Here is a 19957-nt window from a genome sequence, read left to right on the forward strand (position 1 = left end):
CCTTTTTCGTCGGGCTTGACCGCAAAGCGTGAAATAAAGCCGATTTGATCCGCCCTCCAATGACGCCAGACAATATTCAAAGTAAAGGAATGTTGTTTATTCACAGCATCTCAATCTCGTCATTATCTGAGGCCTCGTCCCATTCAACGTCGGCCAAAGCTGCCTCGGCTTTCTCTTGGACCTGATGATCATATGTTAGGAAACCAAAGGAAGTGGAACTCGGGCATCACACTATGGGGTTCACATACCTCCTTGAGTCCGCTCAGTTCCTCCACGTACCCTCGCTCGTTCAGGGCCTTTCGCACAAAGCCCCAGCCTTGTTCTTTGTATGCATCGGTCACCTTATCCGAACAAGCGCTACAGGACGAGTAGCTCTTGCCGGTGACGGTGATATTTTCAAAGTTTGCGAGGAACCCTCGAATTTGATGTGGTACAAGCCCCAGAGGATGGTCTCCTCGATCATCGCTGCGGGTCACTGGGGCTGGTGCTGCGGCGCCCTGTGGATGCTGAAGGATCGAGACGAGAAGTTCCACGAGGAGCGCAGAGGCTATTGCGGCAACTCCTGGGCGAGTGACGGTACATTGTTGATCGAGAGTTTGATCTTTGATCGACTATTCTGGTGTTTAGCCTGGCATCAGCGCAAAGGAAATATGGATCATATCTTACGTTGGCAGGTGCTACAACGTCATTGCAGAAGTAGCATCCAAGATCCGCCGGTTCATCTGCAGTCTCGGAGATTCCGTGACGCATGACAACGAAAGAATCGAATCCCAATGCCGCATTCATTACAATCTTCCCCGCTGCCTTGCCCATCACCGTCGGTAGCCATCGCGACTCTCGAGTGTCCATAAGAAGGAAGATGGCATCATGCTCGTCAATGAGTTTCTGGAGAGCTTCGAATTCTCCTCGCGTCGCGTCCTCGTCAATAATCGGGTGACCAGCCATGGGCACCGAAAGAAGGTGTCCAGATGTCTCGACCCCCGGATAAATCTCCTTCAGGGCCTCTGATGCTCGATGAGCTTTCGGTGCACCGCCATTTAAGCAGTCTGCAAAAGTAAAGAGGGGCTGGCGGACAGGGTTAGAGAATGAAACAGTGCCTTTATCCACGAATGTGATTTTCTTCACTCCCCATCCCTAAAATAGTGGTAGTCAGTCTGACTGAATTTGAAGTCCAAGCAAGGACTGCTACATACCAACAAATTACGGGCAACATAGCTCCCGAGAGTGCCAGCCCCGAGTAAAAGACATTTCGTTTGCTTGATCTTCTCGAGATTCAGCGACGGGCTGATGCGCCATTTCATGAGTTTGAGGTTGAGATCGACCGACTGATCTGCCAGCCTACATGTCATGGATATTAGTACTTGCCAACACCACTCTTTCTCCAGAAGTAGGGACTGTACCTCGTAGGATCCATATATTCTGTTAGATTCACGATCCTCCCTGCCAATTTTCCGGCTGGGTTACGCTCCCAGCCAGTGATTTTGGGCATTTGGCTGGTTGTTTCCTGAGATTTTGCAGTCGGGCTTGCATCATCTCCGACAGGCTTCGACTCAAGACGAATCACCATGCTGCGACCCTGATCACGCTTTGCTTGGACGTCGCGATACCGTAGAATCTGCACCCGATCCAGACCCCACCGCTGCTTTACTAGAACCAACAGATTGCGAAGCATCCAGCCAGGCGCGTTCTCATAATTGGAAGGATCGGCGAAGCAGACATACTGGTCCTCGGATGCTGCACCTGTGAAAAAGCCTTTCTCGTATTCCGACAGCTCAGCAATTCGCCAGGGGCTCCCAGATGAATTGCCAGATGTTCTGCGCAGTTTTCGGGCTAAGAAAAAGCCACGCTGTCGACTATCGACTCCATAACTCCATGTTTGCACTGCATCCACCAAACAGGCGCTATCTTGAGAAGCGAGGTATTCGCCCAGAGGTGTACTGGCATCCTGGGCCTGACGAGATTCGGCCGAAGCCACTGGGACCCAGGAAGGATCGGAGTGGATGGCAGGGAATGCAAACCAGTAGTAGAACTTATATTTCTTCAAATCGGCAAAGGATAGAATGATGAACGACGATAGCAAAGACGGACAGGAGTAGATGGTACCGTCGTTGATGGCGTCCCAGATCTGTGTGTCCGCGGGTTATTAATTAGCTGATGTCACCTAATGTCTAGCGGAGCAGCGCTCGTACCGTTTTCCCAGCCTGGAGAATCATTTGCGGTTTATCCATGTTGCGATAATCCTCGATCGTGTTGACATTCTTGATCATACCTTCTGCACGGTAATAAGCCGCCGGTGCTCTGCGCGCGCGAGTCTTGTTAGCTTGGAGGAAGTCTATAATCTACATGTACTGGCTAGTTTTCGCGTGAGACTTACTCGGTGGTCACCAGAGCATTTCCATGGATCTGAATCCGACAGCTCGCATTGTCTGCATCGGTGGAGCGGATCTCATAGAGCCCCAGAACGGATCGGGCGGAGTCATCTAGCTTATCGTGGTTGATCTTATGTGAGGCGAGTGCCGTATAGAACGGCAACTCGATATCGGACGCATATGGCGCGTACTGCATATCTAGAAAAGGCGAAGGAGGATGGGAGTTGCAGGCCTAGGGCCTAAAAGAAGAGAATAAAGTAGAGATCAGAGTTATGTTCTTGATGCTGGTGCGGAGTATACCAGTCGAGTCGAGTTGGAGAGAAGAAGTGGAGGAACGGGAGGTGAAAGTGGGGGTGATGTAATCGTCGCGCGTCCCAAAGAAAAAGGAAATAAGAAAATAAAAAAAAACCGCGTGACCAGCCCTCGTGGAAACAGCTCAGCTCCCCTCAGACTCACGAGCTCACCTCTCTTTCCGGTTCATTTGGCCCTTCCTTCTCTTTCTCTGAGGTCTTGTGGTCTGTGGGCTAACAAATTACCAGAATGCTTATCGGCTTATGCGGAGGTAAAGTAGAAGACTCTCCCCTCCCCGCTCTGACGCCTAAATTAACATTTACACTCCTGAAGCTATCTGCGCTGGCAAGCATGCTATTGCCGAGTATTTGATCGAGCATGAAGGCTTCCAGCTTCTCGAGCTGGCAACCAAACCAACGCAGCATATCACTGACGAGCCCGATGACGACCTCCGATTACAAGCCTCCGAAATCAGAAAGAACCGCGACCGAAAGGAGCGAGATGCCCAATCCGACCTGGTATTTGATACTCCAGAGGCCTTATTGGACTTTGTGACCAAAAGATGGCAAGAGAAGTGGGTGACTACCGATATTGCAGATGGCTCGACCCTCGACCGATTTCTGCTGCGGCCATTCTTCCTCTTGGTGAGTGTAGATGCTCCCGTCAGTCTTCGCTGGAAACGATTCTCGGACAGGTTCGTGGCCCAACACTCCAACATTATATGGGGATGAATAAGCGTAGTGGAAAGCAGACAAACTTATCATGGTTGTATGATACAGGTGCTGGCGAAGACAACTGGACCCTCCTGATTTGGAGAAGTTCGTGTTGTGGAATGACCGTCATCTATATGAAAAGGACATCGGACGGGTCTATCTCACCGATAGAGCCCAAGTGCGTCTTTTCAACTCCTCTTCGTCCCTAGAGGAGCTCCACAGTTCCCTCCAAACTCTAGACCTCGCCGATGAACAGCGCCTGCGCCCGAACTGGGATCAATACTTCATGCAGCTTGCCTCTCTTGCCGCACAAAGGAGCAACTGCATGAAACGTCGAGTGGGATGTGTACTGGTTCGAGAGCGCCGAGTCATCAGCACTGGCTATAACGGAACGCCTCGGCACCTGCCCAACTGCAATGAAGGTGGATGTAAGATACTTGAGATCCCTTTCGCCCATGAATTTTCTTCTCCTTTCTCAGGCAATGACGTGTGACTCTGTCCCGCTAAACGTTGACTAGGTCCCCGGTGCAATCGTGGTGATGGTGGTGGAGTCGGTCTCTCCACATGTCTTTGCCTCCATGCCGAAGAGAATGCTTTGCTGGAAGCTGGTCGAGAACGTATTCGCGAAGGCGCAATTCTCTATTGCGATACGTAAGTCCCTATCTAGCAGTGATCGGTTGATGATTGCCTCGTCGGTATCTCATGCGGTGAACACAGGTGCCCGTGCTTGACTTGCACAGTCAAGATTACCCAGGTCGGCATTTCCGAGGTGGTGTACTCGCAAGGCTACAATATGGACAAGGATGTAGGTTTGCATCAGTGGCAGCCTATCAGATCAATCGTCGTTACTAATCTCATTACTTCCAGAGCGCTGCGATTCTCGAGGCGGCGGGCGTGAAACTGCGACAATTCAGCCCTGTAATATTTCTATTCCAGTCTCCAATGATCAATGATTACATGCTAATTACCCCTCCAGCCGTCGAATGGGTTGATTTACTTGCAAGGCTCTACCTGAGTCATCAATTAGGAGGTTTGGACCCTCCTGATGGTAACGATAACGACGACGAGACGAGATAGAAAGTCAGAGACATGATGCATTTCGGTCATTTTGGTGCATATGAAGGGTTACATCTGATGCATGAGTACAAAGCGATCCGGTACTATCAAGTTGGATATTGAAAATCCATTTCGGGAAGAGGAGACGACGGGGATCATTGGAAATAATCATTACACAGACTGCATAGGTTTCAATAAGAGCATAAGTACATTTAGGCTCAATATTTGGGAGGACTTCCAGGATTCTCAGCGATAGCCAAATTGTGTGTCTGTATGACTCAACACCTTAAATACCTAAGTTAGCGGGGCAGAAGGTGCTACGAGATGCTCTAAAGAGCTTGTGTCTCAATAGATCGCGTACATAGTGCCAGCCATAGTCTTATGCTCTTGAGTTTGGACTTATTAATAAGGTAATCGGCCCTAAAGCAAAGTATAATTATCTAGTAACAATACTGTTGGAGACATTCATGATAGTAATAGAGCATCTGAATATATCAAAACACGAGACATGCTCGTGGATCCGATCCGTAGGACCTGACTAACCCAATGCGGTAATATTTCCCCACAACTTTGTGCCGGCAGAAAAACGAAGGGCGTATGACTCAGCGGGGTGAATTTTGGAGGGGCTCTTGAATGACTCCGATCTTCCCCTCCAGCCTTTAAATCTTGAGACTCGACCCTCATACTTTGTACGTTATCGTTGTGACTACAGAGTCCTTTTCTCACAATGCCGACCGTTCACCTTTTGGACTACGTCGCGGGTAACATCCGCTCGTTGGTCAATGCGATCAACCAAGTCGGATATGAGGTGGAATGGGTTAAAACCCCCGAGGATGTGAAGAACGCCGATGTACGTGAATCTCAGAAATTGGAGCAGATAGCTGACTGCCTGTCGACTCTCAATTGCTCTTAAATTAATTGATTGAATATCTGGAGACTGACAATTCACCTGTGCATGACAGAAACTAATCCTTCCCGGTGTCGGCCACTTCGGCCACTGCCTCTCACAATTGGAGCAGGGCGGGTTCCTGGGCCCTATTCGCCAGCACATCGAAGCCGGAAAGCCTTTCATGGGAATCTGTGTCGGTCTACAGGCTCTGTTCCAGGGCTCCGAGGAAGATCCCAACGTCCCCGGCCTGGGCGTCGTTCCCATGAGCATCCAAAAATTCGACGACAAGTCCAAGAGTGTTCCACACATTGGGTGGAACTCGGCGATGAACACAGAGATCGAGACGAAAAAGCAGAGTTTCTTTGGATTGAGGCCGACCAGCAAGTACTATTACGTTCACTCATACGCGGCACCTTACCAGCCCGGCGTGCTCGAGGCAGACGGCTGGTCGGTTGCCACAGCCACATACGGCGAGGAGGAATTTATCGGTGCCATCAGCCGAGGCAATGTCTTTGGTACTCAATTCCACCCTGAGAAGAGTGGTGTGGCTGGACTACGCGCCATCCGTGCTTTCTTGACCGGCGACCAATTCCAATCCCTTCCCCAAGAGCTGGTTGCTGGTAAGGAAGATGGATTGACGCGCCGAGTCATTGCCTGCCTCGACGTTCGGGCAAACGACAACGGTGATCTCGTCGTGACCAAGGGCGACCAATATGATGTGCGCGAGAAGAGTGGCGTGGATGCGGGTGGCCAGGTTCGCAACCTCGGAAAGCCCGTCGAGATGGCCAAGAAGTATTATGAGCAAGGAGCGGACGAAGTCACCTTCCTGAATATCACATCCTTCCGCAACTGCCCCGTAGCGGACACACCCATGCTGGAGATTCTCCGGAGGACATCAGAGACGGTCTTCGTGCCCTTGACCATCGGTGGAGGTATCAAAGACACCGTTGACACTGACGGCACCGCGATTCCAGCGCTCGACGTTGCGACGATGTACTTCAAGTCCGGTGCTGATAAGGTCAGCATTGGGTCCGACGCGGTCTTTGCCGCCGAAGACTACTACAAGTCCGGTCTGAGCGGACGCACAGCCATTGAGACGATTTCAAATGCCTATGGCAAACAGGCTGTAGTGGTGAGCGTCGATCCTAAGCGGGTCTACGTGGATCGACCGGAAGACACCGCTCACCACACTCTGAAGACTGCTTATCCTAATGCTGCCGGTCAGAGCTACTGCTGGTACCAGTGCACGGTCAAGGGTGGCCGGGAGACTCGCGACATGGATGTGCGGCAATTGGTACAGGCCGTGGAGGCGATGGGTGCTGGAGAAATCCTCCTCAACTGCATCGACAAGGACGGCAGCAACAGTGGCTTTGACTTGGAGTTGATCAACGACGTCAAGGCTGCCATTAAGATTCCCGTCATTGCCTCCAGTGGAGCTGGAGTACCGGGTCACTTTGCAGAGGTGTTCAGCAAGACGACGACTGATGCGGCATTGGGTGCAGGCATGGTAAGTTCCATCAAGATTTTGAGACTTTCGGCACATGTGAAGAAACTGGCTGACATGTTCTGATATTTTCTAGTTCCACCGTGGAGAGTATACTGTGAGCCAGGTAAAGGATCACCTCAAGACCGAGGGCTTCCTGGTTCGCCAATTTGAGGCCGATATCTGAGATGTCTTCGTGGAACGACTTGAGTAGCCACTCTAGCTTTTATATAGATAGACTTTACGTTGAATGAACATATAGACAAGCCTTCAGAAGTCTAACTAACTAGGTACAGCTGTACTGTAACTAAAGTTATCAAAGACTTCCGAAACCGGAAGCCGGTCGGGTGTGCCCCTCGATGACATAATCAGGGCGGTGAAACCGGCGGCGTCAGGTGAACTTTTCCGGTCGCCACTTCACCTCACCACCTCTCCTCTTCACCCTCCGACCTCATCGACCTTATCGCATCATCAACCTCACTAACATCATCCTCCGATCCACCCGGAGCGTTACAGTCTCTTCAGAATCACCGTATCTGTGGATGGCGCGGATTTCCGAATAGCCGAGTCCCCGAGAAGCCGCGACTGACGCCTACTACCCGCACGTTCTCAACGCGTCTCGTGGTGCGATCAAACGTGCTCTTCCCAGACGACGGAGTTGGCTGCTCAAGAGAGTACACGAAGGATTGGAATCGCTTTTCCTATTGGTGTCTCTTGGCTGGCGACAAGTTTCTTTGTGTTTTGACTTTTTCTATCTTCGACGAATTGTATCCATCAAGTGTTTGATCTTCCATTTGTATGCAGTGTGACCGCTCACCTTTCAGCATTCAAGAGAAAGATTCATACTCAATCTCCTCTCTCGAACATTTCGATAGACCAAGAGCCTATCGATTCTCTACTTTTGCCCCATAAAGAAAAGACTCAGACCTTCGACACATTTCCTTTGTGTCCACGCAGTGCTTCAACCCGGAGTTTGTCCACTGCTGCCTTATTTCCCTCTCTTCTCCCTGACACCATTTCCCTCTATTCGTCGTACTTCTTTCTTCCCCTTCTACTCCCCTGCTTCTTCCTCTTCTCCGAGCCTGTGCCTCTGTGATTGAGGCTTCCCCCTTCTAAGTACGAAGGTTTGATCTGAATCCGAGAACAAGTCCCTCAAGTTTTCCCCTTCTTTTTTTTCTTCTCCGTCTCCTTGCTTGCATTCGCACACATATTTCCAATACAATGTCATCGTCAGTTCATTTCAAATTCAAGTCCCAGAAGGAACCCTCACGGGTAACCTTCGACGGCACTGGTATTTCCGTTTTCGAACTCAAGCGTGAGATCATCAACCAGAGTAGATTGGGCGATGGGTCTGACTTCGAGCTGGAAATCTACGTCGAGGATACTGGAGAAGGTAGGTGACACAAGCCCCCCCCGGTCCAGGTCATACTGCACCAGACCTTGAATATCAAATCTAACCAACAGCCATAGAATACGATGATGATACCACCATTATCCCCCGGTCCACCTCCGTCATCGCACGTCGACTCCCCGCAGCGCGCCCTGGCAAGGGTGGCGCAGCTCGCTATGTCTCTGGCAAAATGCCCGTCAACGCTCGCAACGCCTCCCGTACCGAACCTTCGACGAATCGAGCTGTACCGGGGATGGGCGGATCAGTGACCAACAACGTTCTGGAGCTTAACAATGCGCAGACTGAAGAAGAAAAGATCAATGCTCTATTCAATTTGCAAGCTAGTCAGTGGAAGGAGCAGCAACAAGAGATGGCCAAGTAAGTTCATATCCTGTGGGATTACGGATATATCGACCATGCTAACATTCTCCCCCAGCGCGACCCCTGTTCCCTTCGGCCGTGGCAGAGGAAAACCTGTCAATGTCCCCGATCACCCTCCTCCACCTGGGTATCTTTGCTACCGTTGCCGAGAGAAAGGTACGTTTTGTCTCCATGTGACTGCAGTTCCCAGCTCATCACTAACATTATCCAACTAGGCCACTGGATTCAAGCATGTCCGACGAACAATGACCCCAAGTTTGACGGCAAATACAGGGTCAAGCGATCCACGGGTATCCCCCGATCATTGCAGACCAAGGTCGAGAAACCCGACTCCTTGGCACCGGACGGGTCCAACGATGACTCGAGGAACACGGGAGTCATGGTGAATGCCGATGGAGACTTTGTCGTTGCACGGCCAGATAAGGCAGCATGGGAGTTGTACCAAGAAAAGGCCAAGGCTTCGGCAGCAGCCGCAGCTGAGGCGGCCGCAGCAGAGGAGAGCAAGGTGCTGCAGGCTCGAGGTCTGGAATGCCCGATTGACAAGAGGATGTTCTTAGAACCTACACAGACCCCATGTTGTCAAAGGACATATTGCAATGATTGTATCACCAATGCCTTGATTGAAAGTGACTTTGTCTGCCCTGGTTGTTCTACCGAGGGAGTCTTACTTGATAACCTTACGCCCGATGATGAGGCGGCCTCCAAAATCAAAGCTTACGAGGCAGAGAAGACGGAGGCTAAGAAGGAGAAGGAAAAGCAACCCACTACTACTACCTTGGCACAGAATGGACAATCAATGAACGGTAACCCTGCTGCCGCCGAACAAGATCTCTCCAAGGATGCGGAAGTGAAGGAGCGTTCTCCGTCTCACCAAGGAGGAGATGACACATCCATGCAATCCAAGAAGAGACCTGCTGAGGACGAACCAGTTCGTGAGAAGACGGACAATGTCGACTATGGTAATGTGTCCAAGAGGCAGAAAAGCGAGGACCAACCCGAGACGACTGGTGCAGGCACCGGTCCTAGCGCCACTACAACTAGCAATCCCAAAGAAACACCGAATAACCTCCCCAACCCAGCGATGCCTTTCAACCCGCAAATGCCATTTGGAGACTTTAACAACATGATGCCTCCCTTCTCAAACGGCGGCTTTGGCAACGACGCCATGCCTTTTCTGAACCCGATGGGCATGCCGAACGGGTTCCCGAATCCGATGGGACCCGGTTGGAACCCGATGAACATGCCATTCCCCCAAATGCAAGGCGGCAACATGTATGGAAACCAGAACAATGGCTTCCCAAACATGTTCAACGGCGATCCATCGATGATGTTCCCCATGGGTGGAATGGGTGGCGGCATGCCAAACCAAAACCCCGGCTTCCAGAACCCTGCCATGAACAACTTTGCCAATCAGCAACGAACTGCCTTTAGCGGGCCATATTCTCGCGAGGAGGACTCGCCGTATTTCCGACAGCCGGTAAACCCGCAACGACACCAGGCGCGGAATCGTCGGGTGCGACCGAGTGACTATCGCGAGTTGTGAATATCATGATGGCAGCCGTCTAATGGGATAAGATAGCCTGGCGTTACGGAGGGCTGTGGATACTTTCTTTTTTTTTTTCTTCTTTCCATGTATACACCCCCCTTTTTGGTTTTCTTCACAGCGATTTGCCGGACTGTTCTTCCTTTTTTCTTGTTCTGTCTCCTTTGCATATGGGACCTTGCGGCTTCTATATTTCTTTCGTCCACATCATGCATGGCCTCGGCGGGGACGATTGCATTTTCAGGATCCTTCATGACATGTATTTCTAGTGCAGTAGCCTCACTCATCACGAATACTTTTTTTTCTTTCTTTCGTCGGCTTTGAGTGTGGCTTGGCTTTTAGGATCCAACAGTTTTATCGTTTCATGGAGATAGTTTCAAATGCAAGTTGCTTCTTTCTTTACATCTATATATCCGTGATCTAAGTAACAGCAAGACTACCGCCTCAGGAAATAATCGGTTCCCCCCAAGTAGCGTGAGTTAGTTACCCCCCTAAACAGCCCACGGAGCGAACATAAGCAGCTCCCTGACCAACCTAAGTAGAGCGAATTAGTGGCATGGTCAGGGCCTATCAATCTCCCTCGTTTCAAGATCGTGACTCATCACCCTCAAGAGATATGGGATTCAATCGGGGCTCATCTACAGGAAACAGGAGCCTCTCTGGTCCCTATACTCGAGTATGCCATCAATGGCAGGCCGACTTTGAGCCCCTCGTTTACTCTGAATTGATACACGTCTTCAGCGCCGATGGCATCACAAAAGATTCTTGTAAAAGGGCAATGCCCCTGAGTCAGTTTCAGGGTGTGACCTCCGGGGAAGGCCTGGCACGACGAGCTATGATCCGTCACTTGAAATACCATATCGTTGTCCTTTTTGACATCCTAGACTGGCAAACCCGCAAGGAGAAAGGATATGCCCTTGAGAACCATATCCGCCATAATGACGATGCCGCCTTTCAATCAGCCATTATTGATCTTTTCAATATCCTCACAGATTGGGATCTGAATCTACGTCTTTCGGTAGAGCTAGCGCTCTTGGGTCGCGAAGTGGGGGAAGAGCCTCACACGTACGATTTCGATATTGCAGGTGACTACCGTTACGACTTTAAAAAGGGCAGAACGAAGGCTGTTCCTGTGTATCGGGCTAAATTCTTAGAGAATGGTGCCTCTCTTCTTCCCGACGTCCCATGTATCGATCATTTTTGCTTTGCGATTTCTTCCCATCACATTTGGGCCGGATCAGCTATGCAAATTATCCAACGCTGCACGACCGTTACTAAGCTGGTACTGGGTCTAGATGAGTATATTCGCCCAGATCATATTGAATACATTCAAGCAAGGCGCCAAGGTAAGAGGATACCTTTACCGTCAAGAGTCGAGGGACTGACAATTCGGTAGCTGTCGCCGATGGCCTATTAACGATGCCACATAGCTTACGGGTATTTGATTTCTCTAATCAGATGGAGAGCCCTGGAAGGAAATGATGCCTGGATTGAATGTCCTCCTTTCGGACAACGGCTGTCTTTCTCAGAACTTTCGCCACTTGAGTCTTTCACTTGGAGAATTAAAGATTCACCAGCTATCACTCGCACCAGACTTCTATATGCGGAGAGTAACCCCCTACCAACTACGAAACCTCTTTACTGGCCTTGATTAGAACTAGTAGAGCTAACTGAGGTACCCCCAAGACTACCATCAGGTACGTTCATCAAACCCCCCGTTATCCCCTCGACCGTACCCCCTAGTTAGATAGACTTACTCGCTAAGGGTGATTTAACTTCCAATCTCGCCAAATATGTCAGTGGGTTGCCCATCCAACACCCGAGGGCCAAAGGGAAATCGAGCAAGTCAATGCACTGTCGTCTCGACCATTCCCCTAGCTTCGGGTTTAAATTCAGTCCTCGGGGCCCTGCCGGGGAGGCTGAGTGGCTTCTTGAATCTATATATCTACCGGATCAACGGGTGGCGGATGCGTGGGAATGCCCAGTACGGGAGTTACAGTAGATGTGAATGTGACGAAAATGGAGTCCAGTCACAAGAAAGTCTTATTCCGATGCACTTTTCTTTTTTTCTGAAAATTTAGGGGTATTAATAACGGTATACTGTATAGAGTCATTCTCACTAGAAGCGAAGTTGCTAAGTTACGAAAGTTCTTAATACAAGATGAGTAACCGACTATCAGAAAGATCCATACTAGGAGCACCAAAGACAGGACTTGCTGCTGCTCACTTATCAACAGCTCGAAGCTTTTACATTAATATAGGTATGAACCCGACGTCAAAATTAGTTTCCCACAAGACAGGTGAATTAGACCAGGTTCGCACATTGTAGTACTGTATGTAGTACAGGATTGAGCACGGTGCACGAGCCAATGCCCAACCGCCGGAGACGGTGAGGCCAGAATCAGGTGACTTGAGGAGAAACCCCACCCAATTCGACTTCCTTTCTGAGTCTCTCCACTTCCTCACCCTCATCCTCCACACTTCGTACATGTTCCACTCCACATCCAACACCTCAACTCTCGCCTCTGCTCTCGAAAATCATTTCGAAATCCAATCCAAATCTCAGTCCCCTCCATCCGAACTCTTCCAAGACCACTCTCCCATCAACCACGACGTCCAAATCAGCCATGGCGAAATACATGAGTAACCACAGTAGTAATTACAATCAAATGTCCCGGTTTCTCGCTCAGGAGTCGACGGTCACCGCCAGCTCCTACACCGTCGACTCCTCCAGCGCCAAGGTCGACGGCTTCCACTACTGCACTACTCTGGGCGCCGGTGAGTCAATCCATCATCTCTTCTTCATCTCCGACCATACTAATGTCCAATTCTCTCTCTTCTAGGAGCACAGTGGTATCCCTGAGGTCCCCTCAGGGTCTAAAACAACCACCCCAAGACCTCCCCTCGAGTATTCCGCTTCCAGCGGAACACTCAGCTGGACCGGGAACAACTGGCCCGAGTCTAAAGCCAAAGGGGAGGCGACGCACACCATTCCGGAAGAGTGTGAGAGACTCTTCTGTGACACACTATCCGCGACCTTCCTTGGTGAGAGGATTGACGCCGGACAGGAGTCACTGGGAATGGGTACGTTCCAACAGACTCAGCCAAGTCAACAGCACAGTCAACACCGTCTCGGGGACCACCACGGATCGATCCAGAAATGGGTCGAAGTGTGGGACTACAGCGGCGATGCAATCTACCGCGGCTTCGTAACGGGCGAGGACGACGAGCGAACGCTGTTCGTGTTCCTCGAGGACGGCACCATCGGGCACGGCCTGAAATCTGGGTATGAAACTATTATGTTTGATGATCTAGTATGCTTCCTTACTAACATATGTTTTGGCAGGTTAATTGCACTTTTCGAACTGGCGGGAACCGACGCCTTCGATTGCTCCCAGATCGTCGCCTGCGTCAAGCGTTCCCAGCACGCCGATGAGATGGAGCTCGTCCGCAGCCTCGGATGGTGCGGTTTCAACCTGACTACCCTGGATCCCTGGATCAAGGGCACATCGGGTACGGCAGGGCCAGCACTAAGCACGGAGTGGCTTTTCTTGGTTGCTGAAGTATAGTCGACGGGCTTCTCGAGTCGAGGATTTCCATCCTCACTTGGGTTGCCGGGCTATTATGAAGGACATTGTTTTCTTCATTGATTTTTTTCTATTCTTCCGTCTTTCTTTCTAATTTTCTTTTCCTTGCTGCATCTGGAATGTAGTTGAGTTGGGGCATCGCATGCTAATTATTATGCCTTGTTCACCTCACGGGTAGCACTACTCTCGTTGTTTAAAAGTGGACGCCTATCTCCTCTTGCGATTCATGATTATTGTTTTTGGCAGCAGTCTGATCAAATGAAGTGGTTAATCTCAGCGAGATCTTTTTGGATTTAGTGTCTCCTGTATGTTTGTATGTGGGGTAATGATAGTCTGTATATCGAGCTCTAGCTATGGTGTCGGTGGAGCAAACAACCGGGCTTCTCTTCCTGATCACTTGCTCTTTCCATCTTATATGTGTAACCTCTGAAGCCGACTCTTTAACTTGATCATATGACGGAGTTCGGGAATATGATGTAACTGATACCCCATACTTCCTCGATCATGAGATTGTGGAAGTATACTTCCCCGCTGATAAGATAAACCGATGACCTCAGCACTGGGACCTTTCAAGATAAACAACACTCCCCTCTGCAGCTTTCCTTTCCCCTTTCCCTATCCTCTCTCCATAACGCTTCTACCTCGAAATCCACTCGGAAATAATGTCCAAAGAACACACCAGACGCTCCCTCCTCTTCCCAAAATTCCTCATCCCCTCCTTCCCCACCAAACAACACATCCCTCCCTCCCACTCTCCCTCCCCCACCTCTCCATCTCCAAAGTACCTAAACGGCCACCTCTCCTACCTCCGCTGCACAACCTGCGCCGCACACCTCTGCCTAACCTCCCAAATAATCAGCAAAGGCTTCACAGGCCGCCACGGCCGCGCATACCTGGTCTCCGCCGAACCCACCGCCACCGCCGTCTCAGTCAGCCCCTCCTCCTCGCCCATAACATCCCTCCCCAACACGATCCTCCAACACCCCGTGCCGCGACAGCTCGTCACGGGCGCGCACACAGTCAGCGACGTGAGCTGTGCGTTTTGCGGGAGCGTGTTGGGGTGGAAGTACGTTGCGGCGGAGGAGGAGTCGCAGCGGTATAAGGTGGGCAAGTTTATTCTTGAGACGAAGAAGATTACTGCGTCTTCGTGTTGGGAGGGGTCGTTTGAGGGGGGTGGAGGAGTAGATGCGGTTCGGGCTGAGGGGGTTCTTGGTGGGGGTGAGTCGGATGAGGAGGGTTCTGGTTCTGGTTCTGGTTCTGGGGATGCCGAGTTTGATAGTCAGGATGAGGATGAGTGTGAGGATTTGTTTGCGGGGATTTGGAGTCCTGGGTTGGCGAGTCGGCGGCGGAGTCGGAAGATTGAACGACGGCCTGCGAGTGCGTTGTTTGGAATGTCGTGATTTGTTATGGGGAGAGAGGAGGGTGGAGGGTTAATAGGATGGTTTCAGACTGGTTATGACTTGATGACTGCTTTTGGTTTGGCTTTCCCTTCGTACTGCAGTGTGCTATACCCATTGTTGACGGTAATACTTAATATGCTTATACGTTTACTGCATTAATATTGATAATGAACTTCATGATCATGATTTATACAATATTAGAGGAAAGCTAAATGATGCGGTTCGATATTTTGAGACTAGCTAAATAGCCGGGAATTCATAAGGCGCAAAAGGGGCATAAGGTAAAGTACATGGAAGAGCTCCAGCAACGCCGGGGAAAGAAAGGAGACGCACGAAATACAAGAATTGAAGTTGTGATCTTTCAGGCATCTTCAACCCGGGCACGCTTCGATTCGCCATCCGCGGAACCGTCCTCCGCAGGGCGCTTGGATGAGCTCTGTTGAGAGGACTGGGAAGCAGCAGGCTTGCGTCGGACTAGCGAGGACAGATCGGTGGCTTCTTTGCTGACGGCGTCGAGGCGAGCCTGTTGATCCGTCACTGATTGACCGACGATCTGGCCGAGGATACCCTTGAGCATGGCCTCGCTTTCTTGCTCCTTCTGCTCGATGGAGACCGGTGGCCGACGGAGATCGATGAGCTATAGGATAGGTGTTAGCAAATTCAGCGTTCAAATTAATACACCACGGGGAGGAATATTATCCTTACTCTTTGCTCCATGTCCGCAATGATTTCCTTCACATTGGAAATCTTCCGCTTTGCAGCCGTCACTTTATCCTCGTCCATCTCTTTGTCGGCCTCCAACTTCTTTTCCTCCGAAGCCATGCGAACCTTGCAGCTCTCGATGGCGTGCTCCATCTGAGTTGCAGCCTCGTTCCGCATCTCCTCGTCCACCGTCTTCTCTTGTCCGTCATCTTCTTCTCCCTGCTGCGGGACTGAAGCAAACTCCAGAGCCAGCGAGAGCTTGTAGTGACACTCGGCAACGGAAGGATCCTCGAATGGGAACAGGGTGTTGCGAAGGTCGAGAGCAGTACGCAGGTCAGTCACGGCATCGGAGAATCGCTCTCCCTCCAGAGAAATTTCGGCCTGCAAGTCGTAGGTATCGGCAAGACGTTCCTTAATGTGTCTCAAGTCTGCGGGCAGATCTGAAGCCTTGCCCTTGCCCTTGTCCGTGCTGTTTTCCGCCGCAACCTCCAACTTCTTGAGGTAGAGAATGCGCGCCAGGTCGAGGACCTCAAAGGCATTCTCAAAGTCATCTTCCTCCTCTTCCTCGGCTTCCCCATTCTCCTCCTCGTCCTCCTCCTCGTCGGAGTCGACAAAGTTTTCGTCGCCGGTGAATTGGAAGAAGGGCTTCGATGGCGCGGCGTCCAATTGTGCGTTGACTTCTTTCGCGGGCGTAGCAGCATTCTGGGTCATGGAGCTTGAGATGGCGTCCTTGACCAGGCTTCCACCGGTAGCAGCGGTCTTAGAAGACGTAGCTTTCGCCGCGGGGGCATTGCTTGAGGACTGGGAATCTCCAGCCACCTTGGAACCAAGAACATCACTTTTGCTCACAGCAACATTGTATAGAGATTTGCCGTACGCATAGAGCAGGTCCGCGTTTTCGGGGGACATTTCTCCGTTCAATGCAGCCTGGAGCTCGGTGGCCTGTGAGTAGAGCTCGGAAGCAGCATTGTGGTCCTTGGTCGCGTCTTTGGCGGCGGCTCGTGTGATCAAGTCGTCTAGCTCAGCGCGCATGTCAGTCGTGGGGGCATCGATCTGATCGACCGTCGTGGGCTGTTCGGCTTCAGCCATGGCGAATGATGTGTTAGGATAGAGAGATTAGGATAAGGCGAAAGAGAGTTGAGAATGAACCAGAAGGAGAAAAGTTGGGTCGGGTGTTGAAGAGCAGAAAAGATGTGAAGATGTAAAGAGAAGGAAAGCGATAGGAGCGATAAGCTCAGGCACTTTACGGCGCGCTCGCGGCGCGTGTCACGCGTCGGTCCAATTTGCTCTTTTGCGGTCTGCTTCACCTCCGACGAGTTTCTATATTGTGTCCCTGCAATCGCTGTGGATGGAGATTTCTACTTGATAAGACGTTTGGTGATTGGTTATCAAATCTTCTCAATTACATCTACTTCCTTCAATTGATCCCGGAATCACCATCTCGAGCGAGAGAACCGGCCGACACCATGGATCCGACATCCACCCCGCGACATCCAGATCGCTTCAGATTGGGAGCCGGTGCTACAAATCCGATTCCATCATCTTCACCAGCATTTGCAACACCTGCACGTCCATTCCGACTACCAAGAGGCCATGCGCCTCCTGCAAAAACCTCAATCCTACCTATCCTACTTCCACCCGCGACTCTTCGACCAGTGGCATTCCGTACATTCACCCGCAAGCACAACCTTACAATCTCGTCCTCGGCATTGCAAACTCTTGCTGTTTTCATTGGCAAAAATTGTGGCTCGGGATGGCGCGAAGAAGGATTGGCAGAGAAGGCCCTAGACGAGGTGGCTAAGATCTGGAAACGAGCTGGAGGTGGCGTTATCGTGGAAGAAGGCAAGGGTGCTTCGTTGAAGGCTATCCTTCAGACCCTCGAGAGCAGTATGAGTGGAGGACGAGTGGTTGCAGGAAAAGGCAATTCCCAAGATGGACCTGGAAAGTCTTCTGGTCTCGGTGTGGATGCTGGGAGGATGGACACCAGCAATGACCACTCGCAAGGGTCACTCACAATGAGGGCTGGGGACATGGACGAAGACGATTCGAAGTTGTCATTTCATCCACGGCATTGGCTCAAGGTAGTCGACGCATTTGACCTTCCACGCTTGACATATAACGTCGACAAGAAATACTTTGAGGCCCTCAAGTCGAAACCCACATTGTTCCCGCCCCCGTCACACAAATCTGCACTTTTCAGAGACCGTTATAACTTGGTGTACCAGCGGCTTTTGCGGAATGAGTCTTTCCAGAGCTCTTTGGGGGTTGCTGGCGTGCCATCACTTCAGCGGTCATCGTCAAACCTTGGCATGCAACAATCATACAAGTTGACCCCGATCGCTAACTTGCTGGGACGAAGTGGCACGTCGCATCTTCTTCTCGGTCTGCTTTCTATTTCTCCCACCGGGGACTTGTCATTGGTGGATCTGACGGGAACAGTGGCATTGGACCTCAGCCATGCTCGGATGATTCCTGAAGATGGCGCGTGGTTTGCGCCAGGAATGATTGTGCTTGTAGATGGGATCTATGAGGAGGAAGAGATGGTTCAGGGCTCTCTCCTGGGTGGCAATCACGGCGTTGGAGGAGCCATCGGTGGTCACTTTGTTGGAGTATCAATCTGTGGACCTCCCTGTGAGCGGAGAGATATCTCCCTTGGAACTGGTTCACGCCAGGCCAGCGGTGATGTAAGCTCCAGTGGTGGATTCGGATGGGTCGATTTCTTGGGCACCGGCAGTGAGCGTGCGCAGGGCGCACGTATGAGAAGACTTCAAGATAAATGCCTTCGCGGTGTTCCCGAGTCTACAGAGTCTACGGCGCGACTCAAGGTCGCCATCTTGAATGAGGTCAATCTTGACAACATGAAAACACTGGATGCGCTACGAAAGGTCTTCAGCACATACAATGACCTCGCACTCTCCGAGCGCCCTCAAACATTCGTGCTGATTGGCAACTTTGTGCAAAAGGCAATCATCAACGGTGGAGGCCGCGCAGGAAGTATCGAGTACAAGGAGTACTTCGACTCCCTCGCAGTGGTTCTATCAGACTTCCCAGCCCTCCTGCAACATTCAACCTTTGTCTTTGTCCCCGGCGACAACGACCCCTGGGCATCATCATTCTCAACCGGCGCAGCAACCACAATCCCACGCCAGCCAATCCCAGAGCTCTTCACATCTCGCATCCGGCGCGCCTTTGCAACAGCCAATTCCGAGCTAGACAGAAGCCAGACCTCCGAGCCCGCAGGCGAAGCACTCTGGACCTCAAATCCAGCACGTCTCTCCTGGTTCGGCCCAGTCCACGACATCGCAATTTTCCGCGACGACATCTCAGGTCGCCTGCGTCGCACAGCAATTAACACCCAAACCGACGAAGACGAGTCCAACGACCCCATGCAAGAAACTCTCGACGCAGCCACAAACGACGCCGTCTCCGTCGCACCGGACCCCGAGCTCGAACAACCTAACGGCGCCAAATCAAGTGCATCATCCATGGCCCGCAAATTAGTCAAGACCATCCTTGATCAAGGCACCATGTCTCCCTTCCCGCTTCAACTCCGGCCCGTGCTGTGGGATCATTCATCTGCTGCGCAGTTGTATCCTCTGCCGACAGCGCTGGTTCTGGCTGATGCTGAGGCTGCGCCGTTTTGCATGACTTATGAGGGGTGTCATGTTATGAATCCTGGGCGGTTGTTGCCGCAGGGTGATGTGCAGGCTGTGAAGTGGATTGAGTTTGATGTTTTGAGGAATCGGGGGCGGGTAAAGGAGGAGCGGTACTAAGGTTATTGTAGATGCACCTTGAGCTACGATGCAAGACTGGCGTTTGAGTTGATGTGTATTGGGTTATTCGGGTTCGTGTACTTGGTCATGCATATAATCTTACAGTTGATGTTCTAGAAGTATGAATTCGCGGAAATGAGAAGTGTCGAGCACGCGGTGGTTAACTTGGTCTCTTCAAAATTTATTTCCCACGCAACCAAATGTAGGTCATTTTGTGAATGTTGCTTTGGTGTCCTGGGGATATCACCAGCAATGTCTTAGTGGAGCTTAGTCGAACCTTGAACTGCAGGACCTGGATCAATATATAGGAGTTTGGTGCTAGAAAGCTAATGGCCGACGGTCCAAAAATCCTCAGCAAGGCATAGAATATGCGTGTCACA

The 19957-nt window shown here is 51.1% G+C and overlaps 8 protein-coding genes across 8 annotated transcripts; 6 read left to right on the plus strand and 2 right to left on the minus strand.

Annotated features, from left to right (window-relative positions):
* Positions 1 to 100: 100 nt before the first annotated feature.
* N7496_012563 (putative autophagy ubiquitin-activating enzyme ApgG) lies at positions 101 to 2565 on the minus strand (the record flags this gene model as incomplete). The annotated part of the gene is made up of 7 exons (XM_056705476.1): positions 101 to 181; positions 249 to 611; positions 667 to 1134; positions 1194 to 1338; positions 1401 to 2125; positions 2190 to 2298; positions 2375 to 2565. 7 exons carry the CDS (start codon positions 2563 to 2565, stop codon positions 101 to 103), a joined length of 2082 nt encoding a protein of 693 aa, XP_056549374.1.
* A 344-nt stretch (positions 2566 to 2909) lies between these two features.
* On the plus strand, positions 2910 to 6988 carry N7496_012564 (histidine biosynthesis bifunctional protein hisB; the record flags this gene model as incomplete). The annotated part of the gene is made up of 10 exons (XM_056705477.1): positions 2910 to 2931; positions 2994 to 3354; positions 3440 to 3801; positions 3892 to 4024; positions 4091 to 4178; positions 4241 to 4360; positions 5086 to 5118; positions 5142 to 5279; positions 5392 to 6825; positions 6899 to 6988. The coding sequence occupies 10 exons, from the start codon at positions 2910 to 2912 to the stop codon at positions 6986 to 6988; spliced, it is 2781 nt and encodes a 926-aa protein (XP_056549375.1).
* Positions 6989 to 8022: 1034 nt separating this feature from the next.
* N7496_012565 (cleavage polyadenylation factor subunit MPE1) lies at positions 8023 to 10115 on the plus strand (the record flags this gene model as incomplete). The annotated part of the gene is made up of 4 exons (XM_056705478.1): positions 8023 to 8194; positions 8272 to 8569; positions 8628 to 8728; positions 8788 to 10115. The coding sequence occupies 4 exons, from the start codon at positions 8023 to 8025 to the stop codon at positions 10113 to 10115; spliced, it is 1899 nt and encodes a 632-aa protein (XP_056549376.1).
* A 778-nt stretch (positions 10116 to 10893) lies between these two features.
* Positions 10894 to 11770, plus strand: N7496_012566 (uncharacterized protein; the record flags this gene model as incomplete). The annotated part of the gene is made up of 2 exons (XM_056705479.1): positions 10894 to 11461; positions 11574 to 11770. 2 exons carry the CDS (start codon positions 10894 to 10896, stop codon positions 11768 to 11770), a joined length of 765 nt encoding a protein of 254 aa, XP_056549377.1.
* Positions 11771 to 12784: 1014 nt separating this feature from the next.
* On the plus strand, positions 12785 to 13684 carry N7496_012567 (ornithine decarboxylase antizyme; the record flags this gene model as incomplete). Its single annotated transcript, XM_056705480.1, has 4 exons — positions 12785 to 12893; positions 12959 to 12968; positions 13039 to 13401; positions 13462 to 13684. 4 exons carry the CDS (start codon positions 12785 to 12787, stop codon positions 13682 to 13684), a joined length of 705 nt encoding a protein of 234 aa, XP_056549378.1.
* A 680-nt stretch (positions 13685 to 14364) lies between these two features.
* N7496_012568 (yippee/mis18 family protein) lies at positions 14365 to 15102 on the plus strand (the record flags this gene model as incomplete). The annotated part of the gene is made up of 1 exon (XM_056705481.1): positions 14365 to 15102. The coding sequence occupies one exon, from the start codon at positions 14365 to 14367 to the stop codon at positions 15100 to 15102; it is 738 nt and encodes a 245-aa protein (XP_056549379.1).
* A 361-nt stretch (positions 15103 to 15463) lies between these two features.
* Positions 15464 to 16893, minus strand: N7496_012569 (SHNi-TPR domain-containing protein; the record flags this gene model as incomplete). Its single annotated transcript, XM_056705482.1, has 2 exons — positions 15464 to 15739; positions 15808 to 16893. The coding sequence occupies 2 exons, from the start codon at positions 16891 to 16893 to the stop codon at positions 15464 to 15466; spliced, it is 1362 nt and encodes a 453-aa protein (XP_056549380.1).
* Positions 16894 to 17270: 377 nt separating this feature from the next.
* Positions 17271 to 19577, plus strand: N7496_012570 (DNA polymerase epsilon noncatalytic subunit; the record flags this gene model as incomplete). The annotated part of the gene is made up of 1 exon (XM_056705483.1): positions 17271 to 19577. One exon carries the CDS (start codon positions 17271 to 17273, stop codon positions 19575 to 19577), a length of 2307 nt encoding a protein of 768 aa, XP_056549381.1.
* Between the last annotated feature and the right edge of the window lie 380 nt (positions 19578 to 19957).

The sequence above is a fragment of the Penicillium cataractarum genome (assembly GCF_028827025.1).
Source record: "Penicillium cataractarum strain IBT 29864 chromosome Unknown utg000010l, whole genome shotgun sequence".
Taxonomy (NCBI): Eukaryota; Fungi; Ascomycota; class Eurotiomycetes; order Eurotiales; family Aspergillaceae; genus Penicillium; species Penicillium cataractarum.